Source organism: Dipodomys ordii, unplaced genomic scaffold (genome assembly GCF_000151885.1).
Source record: "Dipodomys ordii isolate 6190 unplaced genomic scaffold, Dord_2.0 Scaffold61, whole genome shotgun sequence".
In the NCBI taxonomy this organism is placed as follows: domain Eukaryota; kingdom Metazoa; phylum Chordata; class Mammalia; order Rodentia; family Heteromyidae; genus Dipodomys; species Dipodomys ordii.
In genome coordinates this window covers 1,778,722-1,790,718 of record NW_012267277.1, presented here as the reverse complement: position 1 = coordinate 1,790,718, position 11,997 = coordinate 1,778,722, and the positions used below count along the sequence as shown (strand labels likewise).

Genomic DNA, 11,997 nt, shown 5'->3' with positions numbered 1-11,997 from the left:
TTTTTTTTTGACAGTCCTGGGGCTTGATCTCAGGACACTGTCCCTGAGCTTTTTTGCTCAAGGCTAGCACTCTACTACTTGAGCCACAGCACCACTTCTGGCCTTTTCTGTTTATGGTTCTGAGGAATCAAACCCAGGGCTTCATGTATGCTAGGCAAGCAACTCTACAACTAAGCCACATTTCTAGCCCAAAGGTTCTAATTTCTAATTATACCAAAGTTCTAATTACCACCTTGCTGTGTAACACTGGACTAGGGGTGTTAATTTGATACCTTCCAAACAGAGAAGGAAAAGACTAGAAGGTCTTGAAAAACTCTTTCAGTTCAAAGATTTGGACTATGGGACACTCTGTGTCCTTTCTAGGTCTTGAATTTACCAGGAAGAGGTAAAGAATGACACTGAAAAGTAGGAAAAGTTTCGAAGACAAAACAATTCAGCTGAAGCTGAAGCTGTCAGAAGTGAGTCTGATAACTCGAAAGTTAGGTAAGGGGAAAGGTCACCATGCTATAAGAACATCCTGATCTTGGTGGCTGGCTTTCCTCTTCAGACTACTAGGGTAAGAAGAAAACCATTTGGGGAGTTGGCAGGTGAATTTCTACCTCCCCGCCTACCCAGTGATGGAGTATAAATCAGATGTGGGTGGACTATGACCAAAGGTTATCAAGTCCCCAGGACCACAAGACCCAAGCGCGTATGCTCCCTGCCCCTGCCTCACCCATCGCCGCTTCTTTAGTCAGTTGGCCATGGTACTTGGAACACTCGACCACCATCTGCTGAAGCTCGCCAGCACTGTGCTTGGAGGGCTCCCGGACGAAGGCCTCGGAGCACTTCTTTGTGAAGAGGGAAGCTGGACGGATGGTCTCAGTGCGGCCGTGCTTGAAGGCTGCAGTGCTGCAGGACTCATAGGTGGCCACTGTCTTCCCATACTGCCTCAAGAAGGCCATCTGGAAGGCCAGCTGGGCCACTGCATCAGGGCTCAGCTTCTGCTTCTTTAAGAATTCCTTGCCGCCTCTGTTAAACTGGATACAGTCAATAGTGAGGGTTTTCATGGTCGCATCAAACTTTCCCTTAGCAGCAGCAATGCCAGCCTTTAAGGCATCGTTCAGCTTGAAGCTGAGTTTCTGCACAGCAACAGAAGAGTTGGTAGTGGCTGGCTGGCTCTGGGGAGTGATGGCAGGGGTCTGAGTGCTATCTTTAAACACTTCATTGAAAAACCTGAGCACTGCAACCCCATCGCCCCAAGCGTGCTCAAAGTGGACGGCAGCAGTGCCATCCTTGGCCACAATGAGGTTAAAGGATTTATCATACCAACGGTTTGTGCCATCACCATGCAGCATCGTGTGGGACAAATGGATGAGGTCTTTAATGGGGAAGTCATCCAGACAGAGGCAGAACACAGCAGAGTCCACTTTCCTTAGTGTCTCCTCATTCCCACTCTGCATCAGCTTTTGCCTGAGCTCTGCCCAGATGTCTCGGTTCTCACTGGTCAGGTATGCCAGAGGAAACTCAGGCACTGGGCTATTCTCTGACAGGATATACTTGAGATGTGCCTGGATTTCTGAGGGGTTCACAATGTTTCCATCCCGATCCAGAACATCAAAGACATAGAAATGTCCTTTTCTTAGGACCAGGAGGTGTCTGGCCTTGTCATCTGTAAAGAGCTCATCTCGACTGGGTTTGGGTATACGCGTTGAATTGAAAAGCCGGAAATACTGCGACATATCCAGTGGATATGCATTGACTAAGTAAGCCCCATACCAGGACAGAGAAGAAGGCACAAAGCGTATGAGTCTCTTAAAGGTGTTAGTGTCACTCTTGGCAGGGTTCAGGTGGAACACCTCAGGCTCCAGAAGGCCAGCCCGAAGTGTCTTCAGAAACCGGATGGCAGAAACAGTCATGTTGGTTGCCCTGATGAGCTGGTCATTATATTCAGATTTGGGGTCAGGATTAAATGACATAAATGGATTAAAGTTCAGAACAATGGAGTCTCGAGCAGTTAAATACATATCAAACCATGGACCTAAAAAAGAAGAAGCCAATAACATAAAAAATGAATACAATCCCTAACAATAATACTAAACAAAGAAAAAATTTCAGGCATAGGCAAAGGAAAAGACCTCAAGAGAGTATAATTTCTTGATTGGGGGGGAGGGCTGTGTAATAATGACAAATAAATGAGATCTTCTAGATACAGAAGAATCTGTCACTATCTGGGGAGGGGTGGGGGAGATGGTTTTGCTATGTAGCCAGGCTGGTCTGTACCTTTATCTGCTTGCCTGAGCCTCCTAAATGTTGGGATTCCCCATCATGGTTGGCTAGATGCTGTCTCTTTCAATATTTTGGAGGTTCATCCCTGTTGTGGCATGTATCCGTTCTTCTTTTTAAAAAATGTGCTGAAATAATGTCCCATTGTAAGGATATAGTACATTTTGTTTATCCATCAATTAGTCGACACATAGGTAGTTTCCATTTCTTTCTTTCTTTCTTTTTCTCTTTCTTTCTTTTTCTCTTTCTTTCTTTCTTTCCTTTGTTTCCATTTCTTAGCTGTTAAGAATTGTATCATTAGCTGGGCACAGTGGCTCACACCTGTAATTGTAGCTACTCAGGAGGCTGAGATCTAAGGACTGCAGTTCAAAGCCAGCCTAGGCTGGAAAGTCCATGAGATCTGTGTCTCTAACCACCAGAAAATAGGAAGTGGTGCTGTGGCTCAATGTGGTAGAGTGCTGGCCTTGAAAAGAGCTCAGGAACAGTGCCCAGAACTTAAGTTCAAATCCTAGGACTGGCGCATGTGCGCGCACACACACACACACACACACACACACACACACACACGGATAAACTCTAGATATAGGGCCCATTTTCCATTGGAGGGAATACATTTCACAGGTAAAGCACTGAGAAAAGGATCAATAGATACAAATCTACGTATTGTAATTCACTTGTCTGTTTATTCCTTTCTATTCCTTGAGAGTTGGTACCAAGCCCTGATCCAGGGGATTTGGAAAGTACTAGAAATGGACCTTTAATTCTGAAGAACTCTAGCAACGGAGACAAACAGAATTAAAATATAATCATTAAAATGTAATAGATAAGAAAGACTAGTAGAGCTGGGCACTAGTGGCTCATGCCTGTCTGTAATCCTATTTGGGAGGCTGAGATCTGAGGATCACGGTTCAAAGCCAGCCCAGGCAGGAAAGACTGTGAGACTCTTTATCTCCAGTAAATTACCTAAAAAAGCCAGAAATGGAGCTGTAGCTCAAGTGGTGCTTTGAGCAAAAGAAGATCAGAGACAGTGCCCAGGCCCTGAGTTCAAGCCCCTGGACCAGCACAAAAAAGAAGAACGAGGAGGAGGGAGAGGGGAGACGGAAGGAGGGGAAAAGCAAGGGGGGGGGGAGAAGAGGAGGAGGAGGAGGAAGACAGAAGGAGAGGAGAGGACAGAAGAGAAGAAGAGGAGGAAGAGGAAGAAAAGAAGGAGGAAGAGGCAAAGGAAGAGGAGGAGGAAGAAAGAAGAGGAGGAAGAGAAGAAAACAAACTCATGCTTTTGACACCAACCATGTCCTTTAGTAAAAGAATTTCAGGGCCTGGGGGCTGTACCTGAGCTTTTTTGCTCAATGGTAGGGTTCTACCACTTGAGTTACAGCTTCACTTCTAGCTTTTTGCTGGTTAACTGGAGATTAACTTTCCTGCCCAGGCTAGCTTCAAACCACAGTCTTCAAGATCTCAACCTCCTGATAACTAGGATTACAGGTGTAAGCCACTGGTGCTCAGTAAAGGACTTAAAGAGCCATAAACCAGTAAGGCCAAAAGTAAGAAAAGAAAAAATAGTGAAAGCTTGAAAGTATTTAAGCAACCTATAATGACAAAAACGGACTTAAGAAAGCCATTCTTCTCTATGTACAGGATAAGAAAATGGAGCCAGGTAACTTTAGGGGATGGGTGGACTTGAGGAAGATGGGGTCAACATGCATTGTACTCAAAAACTGGCAGTGCTGAATTAAAACTACTTAAAGGTAATTAAACAAATTAATATTAAAAAAAAAAAGAAAGCCAGCCGGGAGCTGGTGGCTCACGCCTGTAATCCCAGCAACTCAGGAGGCTGAGATCTGAGGATCATGGTTCAAGCCAGCCCAGAAAGCAAAGTCCATGACACTCTTATCTCCAATAAACCACCAGAAAACCAGAAGTGGCACTGTGGCTCAAGTGGTAGAGCGCTCGCCTTGAGCTGAAGAGCTGAGGGATAGTGCCCAGACCCCAGAGTTCAAGCCCCACAACTGACAAAAATAAAAAAATTAATTAATTAAAAAAATATATATGTACTAAATTATGCCAGCATGCATACCTATATACTAGCTACTTCAGGAGGCTGAAGTAGGAGGATTATAAATTTGAGGTCAGCTTGGGTTATACAGTAAGACTGTTTAAAAATAAACAGGGCTGGGAATGTGGCTTAGTGGTAGAGTGCTTGCCTAGCACTCCTCAGTACCACAAAAACAGAAAAAGCCAGAGGTGGTGCTGTGGTTCAAGTGGTAGAGCACTAGCCTTGAGCAAAAGCAGCTCAGGGACAGTGCCCAGGCCCTGAGTTCAAGCCCCAGGACTAGCAAAATAAACAAATAAGCCAAATCAAAAGAAGAGCTTACACACAGAGAGAAAAAGATTGGGAAGGTTTCAGATATGGAAATCTACCTGGACTGCAAAGGAACAGTCTGCCAGATATAAAAATGAAGTGGGAATGGAAACGATCTTGAGTTCAGATTAGCTGCAGTAAGCCAGTAAAGGGAGAATTGTGAGAGATGAGGTTTGAGAGGGCCGAGAGTCCTGATGTGGAGATAGAGGACTGATTCTCCATCTTCTCAAGCAGAACCACTGATTAGGGTCTGTCTCCATCCCCCATATGGAGAAAGCAAGCCAGTGCCCCTGAGCACAGACTCCAATCAACACAGTGGAGGGCAGGAAATCACTCAGCCTTGATATTTACTTCAGGAAGAGGGGGCAGACCATTCTTTCAATGCTGGTCTCATTAAAAATATTCCTGACACCAGAATAGGAGTTTACTATTTGGAATTTGCTCCATTATGGAGGCTCTGAGGAAAAATCATGCCCACAGTCAAGCCTAGGTACCTGAAATGTAGCTTGTATGTTTATTCTGCTTGTCCTGAGCAACCAGCTGGTCATGCAGTTCTTTTCCAATCCCATTTTCAAAACTCTTACAGAATTGTTCTGTTTTCCTGAAATGTTCAAGAAAAAGGCAGAATCAAACCATGGTACAAAATACATGATTTAGAAAATACAGCCGGGGGGAGGGGGGAGGGGGGAGGCTGGGAAGGGATGTGAAGGGTAAACAAAGGAGGAGGCTGCAATGCTTGGTAAGAAATGTACGCATTATCCTGCCCATGTAATTGTAACCCCTCTGTACAGTATGTTCACAAATAAAATTAAATTAAATTAAAAAAAAAAAAAGAAAATACAGCCGGGGGCTGGGAAGGTGGCTCAGTGGTAGAGTGCTTGCCTTGCATGCCTGAGGCCCTGGGTTCAATTCCTCAGCACCACATAAGCAAAAAGAAAAAAGCCGGAAGTGGCGCTGTGGCTCAAGTGGTAGAGTACTAGCCTTGAGCTGAAGAGCTGAGGGACAGCACCCAGGCCCAGAGTTCAGGCCCCATGACCAGACCCAAAAAAAAGAAAAAAAAAGAAAATACAGCCGGGCAATAATGGTTCATGCCTGTAATACTAGCTACTTGGGAGACTGAGATCTGAGGATCATGGTTCGAAGCCAACCTGAGCAAGAAAGTCTATGAGACTCTTACCTCCAATTAACCACTAGAAAATCTAAAGTGGCACTGTGACTCACAGTGGTAGGTGTAGCATTAGCCTTGAGCAAGAGCTCAGAGACAGCACCCAGGCCCATGACCAACAAAAAACAAAAGAAAGAAAATGCATAATTTAGGTTCATGGCCAAGAACTCATACAGAGAACCTGGGACTGAGATCAGAAAGTACTTCTGAATAGAAAAACCACCAAACTTAAAGCTACCAGGCTTAAAAGGAGCCTGTAAAGAAACATATCCTCTGTTTAAAGGGATACTCAAGGAAAACAGACTCCTGTGTCACAATGACCCAAATTCAGTATGACCAACCAGATTTGATATCTTCTCAAACGTAACCACATCCATGTCTGATAGTGTACTATCCTCCCCTTTGCTTTGCTTTAGTAATAAACTTTCTTGGCCCAGCAGCAGTGGCTCACACCTGTAATTCTAGCTACTCAGGAGACTAAGATCTGAGGATCATGGTTCGAAGCCAGCCCAGGCAGAAAAGTCCATGAGATTATCTCCAATTAACCACCAAAAAGTTGGAAGTGGAGCTGTGGCTCAAGTGGTAGAATGCCAGTCTTGAGCAAAAAAGCTAAAAGATAGTGCCTAGACACCCCCCCTCCCCGCAAGGTCCAGCCCCAGGACTGCCACACACAAAAAAACAAAGAACACATGCCCACTGCCAATGTTCATACCAGCCAGCCTCCCATGTGTGCTTACATGGTAAAGTAGGAGTCTAGCATTCTGGTACATGTGTCATCTCTTCAGTCTGCTGAAAGGAAGTGGCTCCTTAAGGCTTGGTGAAGTCCTTCATGAATGAAAGCCTATTTCCTGAACTTGTAAATGCATAAACTAGTTCCAGGCTCCGGAAACCCAATGAAGCCACAGACTGTCAATGAAGTTTGGTCCACCACATTTTCTATCCTCTCTTAAGCCATGCTCTGCCCAACCATGGTCATTCAGGGTTGTCAATGCTTACCTGAACTGACCATCATCCAAAAGAGGCCTCTGTGCACTGAGGTATCTCCTAATGGTGTCTTCAAGTTTGGGGATCGGAAGTCTAGGGAGAGAAAGTGAGATTGATAGGAGGCTGATAAAGTATAGATGACACTAATTATCTTCACAAAACAAACTGGTCAATTATTTCCCTATAAAACACCAACCATGAAAACGTTTGACAAATCATAATTGATGGATAGGGGCTGGGATGGAGCTCAGTGGCAGAGCACTTGCCTGGAGTTGCCTGTAGACTGTCATGGATAACCATGTGCAACCTGTAACACCAGATTCCCTTACATTCACTGATTCCATGGAACCCAAATAGGACCTTAGCTACCTTACAATTACAAAGTTCCTATTTATTTAACATTTCTAAGGACTTTTTTTTAACACTAGGGGTATAAATGGAAGTTTGCTTTTTTCTTTTTAAAGAAAATTCTAACTTAGAGACAATAGCAGCTTGATAAATTAAAAAAAAATCTTTATTAAAACCCCTTAAAGGGCTGGGAAGGTGGCTCAGTGGTAGAGTGCTTGCCTTGCATGCATGAGGCCCTGGGTTCGAGTCCTCAGCAGAGGAATAAGCAGAAAAAGCCAGAAGTGGCGCTGTGGCTCAAGTGGTAGAGTGCTAGCCTTGAGCTGAAGATCTGAGGGACAGCGCCCAGGCCCAGAGCTCAGGCCCCAAGACTGGCAAAAACAAAAACAAACAAACAAACAAAAACAATAAAACCCCTTAAGCTAGGTATGGTGGCTCACATCTATAATCCCAGCTATCCCACAGGTAGAGATTGGAAGGCTCTCAGTTTGAGAAAAGCTTGGGGGAAAAGTTGAGACCCCCATCTCAACAAAGAAGTGGAGGGTGGGGGCACACACTAAATTGTACAGTAAGCTCACCATATTCTCAGATTTATTACAAAGGGTTTTGGCTAAGAGTGGTCAAAAATAATATGTGGTCAAATAATAATATATTAAAAAATCAAAAGAAATTACAAAAACAAAAACTTTAAATCTCTATACATGCATTACACAGCTGAGTTGATACGGGGACGCTCTTAGTCATGTGCTCTTGTTGGTTGTGTTTAAACAGTTATGTCATCTTTCAAGTGTTCCTCTGCCTTTAACTTTGTGAAAAGATGCCTCCCCAAAATCAAATGGTGCTCCCAAAGCAAGGTTAACACTGGTAATCCTCTTATGCCCAAAAGAGCATAGAGTGTGCTTAATTCAAGTGAGTAAGTGAAGATACTGGATTTGTTAAAAGGTGGCAGTTGGGTGGCATTATGGGCAGAGTGAGTCGGGCATCTGCAGTAACATCTCAGCAACATCCTCAGCATTCGTGGTTTTTACTCAATGGCAGGCTTCTTAGAATCATATACCCCTGGATGTCCAGGGTCTATTGTAATCTGGCTACAAAAGCTATAGATAGGAGAATCATGGTCCAGGTGAGCCTGAGGAAAAAACTTAAGACCCTACCTGAGAAAATAACTAAAACAAAAGGGGCTGGGGGGCCTGGTTCAAGTAAGTGATAGAGCACCTGCCTAATAAACGTGAGGCTGTAGAGTTCAAATATAACACCATTTTAAAATTGCCCTTTGCTTGGTAAGCACAAAACCTGAGTTCAAACCCCAGTACTATTTTTTAAAGTTTGTACTTAATTCTCACATTATGTTTTTTTTTCTTTAATGGAGGCTATTAAAAGTCCTTCATTTTATGAAAACCTTGATAGCAGGATTCCTCCTACCCTAATTTTACTGATCTGTGAAACTTACAAGTATAAGAACTACTAAAACATTGGCAAGAAAATGAGATTTGCAATCAAGCGTAGGCTTGGATCCCAGGTCTGTCAGTTTATCTAGTTATGTGGTTACAGTGGCAAATTAGTTGATGTCTCCTAGATTCCACTCTGGCCTATGACCTGGAGAGGATTGCCTAACAGAGCAATCTTGAAATGCTCCCATCAGGTTCCGACCACATCAGTATATGGAGGGATTAAGTCCACTGCTATCATCCCATAGATCAAGTCTTGCATACTGGACTCTGGCATGCAGTAACCATGTGATCCTGGGCAACTTTCTTCTCTCTCTCTGACCCCTCTGTGTTCAGTTGTTAAATAGTTCACTAGGCTGTGATAAGGAGTAAATGAATATACACAAAGAACTCAGCAAGATACCTAACACATAGTAAATACTGAACACACCACACTCACTAATAGTTATTCATATGCTTGTATTCTCTTAGTCCTTCCACTCCTTAGCTTCCTCCCTATTCTGACACCCCCTGCTTTAGAAACAAGCTTTCTGGTTCTTTCTATCCACTCAGCAACATCTAGTAGAGCCTCAGGAAGCTATGTTTCTTCACCAGCCACTTCCACATAAATTTGGGGTTACTCATTCCATGCTCAATAAATGATCCTATACTCTATAACATTTTCTGCAGTTCTTCACTTTTCTCCTCACCTTTCTAATGCTGACTATCCTGAAAATGTCACTCACCTTTGGATTTCTCCCTAAAGAAAGCCACTGTCTAACTTCTGGAAGAGACCAGTAGCCTGATTACCCCCATCACTTACCACAAAGTTAAACAAGTTTCTTTTCTCTCAAAACCAACTGTACCACCTTATCCCCATTTTAATCTCTATTATATACTCAAAGGGGAAGTGGGCAGGGAACAGCTCTCTGGAGATGAAGGCCTGAGCTGTAGTATTTATCAAGTCCTGTAATGCATAAATACCCCACCATGGCCAGTTTCAAGGTACCATCACCGAACACAGGGCCAGAAAGGTTTACAGAATCGGTTCTGGTGATCATGGCTATTAGAAAGGGGCCTCACCACTCCTGATGCTGCCTCTGAAACCTCTTCTCCAAATTCTACTGGCTCATGGGCCAGTACAGAGCAGGCTTTTAATAAACGGAAGCTCATACATTTGCTCAAAAGCCAGTTGGAACACAGAAGCCATCAGCTGCATGTGGTTCTTTAAATTCACTAAATACAATGAAATTTTCAATTCTATAAATAACTAAACAACTAAATGGTAGTTGGAATTGGAATCACTATTAACAAAAACAAAACCCTGCAGCCTCTGCTGGGCAGTTGCATCTTTACCACCTCTCCCCCAGCTAATCCCAATTTGCCCTAACAAAGATGGAAACAAAGAAAGCACTAAGCAGATTGACTTCTCAGTCACAGGCTATCATTACCCAGTCCACTGCCAGCAGCAGCACTTTGGTGTTCTTCCTGCAAGAGCACAGCTAAAAAGCCCTTCCCACTTTCTTCCTCTGATTTATTCTTTAATCTCACAATTCCTTGGATCATTTGTTCAATGCATTTCCTAAACACTTTGTAAATACTTTGTAAAAACACTCATAAGGGGAAAAAAATCAAGTAAAAGCCCTTTTCTATATGTACAGACCTAGAATATAATTGGGATAGTGTGCACCAAATTGCTTGGGAATAAACTATTCTGGAAGTCAAGGTCAGTCTAAAAGTCATGCCTTTGGGGGTCACAATATTAAGGTGTCTACCCGTTATCTTTCACATTCCTGGACACACTGCCTCTCCTGCCTCTAACATGAATTCTAGAAGCCTGCGCATTATGGCTTGAACTCTAATTATCACTCAGTGGTTAGGAATTAAAAGAAAACAAAAGATAGTTGACATTTATTACTCTCTCCCCCACACACTCCAGGCCAGTTCTAATAACTTAGGCCCAAATGGTGATTCTTTGAGCTGAAGCGTACCACAAACCCCTCAAAACTTCTGACTGTAAACTGTACTCCAGGCATCTTTTCCTTCCTGCTGTCTCTCACTGGGTGAACTTCACATTCCAGTTCATGTGCCATCTCCCCTATGAGGATTCCCCCATACTCCCAGGCACTAAATCACTCCACCTCTAAGCAGTCATTCACACAATACCCTGGTTCTCTTCTGGCACATTCTAGACAGGCAACAAATGTTTGCAACAGAGTTGCACAACTGAATACCTACTGACTACAAACTGTGAGCCAGATTCTGTACTAAGTGCTTTGTAAAAGGGTATATTAACATTCCCATATGGGGGGGGGGTAAAGGTCTTCCTGTCCACACAGCTAGAAAGGACAACTGGGATTAAAAATCAGGTCTAACTACTGTCTCATGATTTGCCCACCACAAGATGCCATTTCTCTCTTATATCTTAATTCTACTTACCTATTATTTCCTTTGAGGTACTGAAGCACCTCAGCATGACCAGTGGATCTCCAAAACCATCCCAATAAATATTTATTAAACAAATGAGGTCAGGCTAATTCACTCTTCCTCTCCTCAGGAGGGATTATATATGCAGTTTGAGATTATATCAATATGCCCCTTAAAAATAACAGCTAGCTGAGCTATATACCCAAAAATTGTTATAATGGCAAATTTTATGTAAGGTACATTTTATCATAATCACACACACACACAAAAGCCAAAGAAAAAGATAACACTTAAGGGCTGGGAAGGTGGCTCAGTGGTAGTAGAGTCCTTGCCTTGCATGCATGAGGCCCTGGGTTCGATTCTTCAGCACCATATAAGCAGAAAAAGTTAGAAGTGGTGCTGTGGCTCAAGTGGTAGAGCACTAGCCTTAAGCTGAAGAGCTGAGGGTCAGCACCCAGGCCCAGAGTTCAGGCCCTACGACTTGGGGGGGAAAAATGACAGTACCAGGGTTCCTAGAGGAAAGAGCCCAAGGTCACCTGGTTAAAACAAAGCAAAGATAAGAGGAAGAGCCAGAGATATTACTTTATCTCTGGCACCCTATTTCAATCAAAATAGCCCAAAGAACTGTGTGTGGCTATTACACCTTCAGAGATGACTGTGACTCTAAGAAGTTAATTGAATTTCCAGCCAGGCATGGTGGTGTATACCTGTAATACCTAGCATGGGGAAGCTAAGGCCGAAGAATCCTGAGTTCAAGACCAGCTTGAGCTACATCATGAAATCCTTTTTAATAAACACACACACACACACAGGAGTGGGGGACACTGCATACCTGTGATCCCACCTACATGGTAGAGCACTTGCCTAGGAAACCTGAATTCCAGGCTCAGAGTTCAAATTTCCGGTATCAAAAAAGAAGAAAAAAAAGGGGGGGCTGGGAAGGTGGCTCAGTGGTAGAGTGCTTGCCTTGCATGCATGAGGCCCTGGGTTCGATTCCTCAGCACCACATAAGCAAAAAGAAAAAA

The 11,997-nt window shown here is 43.5% G+C and overlaps 1 protein-coding gene across 1 annotated transcript in view; it reads right to left on the bottom strand.

Annotated features, from left to right (window-relative positions):
• Cpt2 (carnitine palmitoyltransferase 2) overlaps positions 1 to 11,997 on the bottom strand; it is a 21,923-nt gene that overhangs the window by 7,372 nt on the left and 2,554 nt on the right. The window contains exons 2-4 of the mRNA XM_013022335.1: positions 6,786 to 6,866; positions 5,119 to 5,225; positions 716 to 2,020 (exon numbers count right to left, since the gene is read on the bottom strand). Coding sequence (XP_012877789.1) covers positions 716 to 2,020; positions 5,119 to 5,225; positions 6,786 to 6,866 — 1,493 coding nt within the window. The remainder of the gene's footprint in view (positions 1 to 715; positions 2,021 to 5,118; positions 5,226 to 6,785; positions 6,867 to 11,997) is intronic.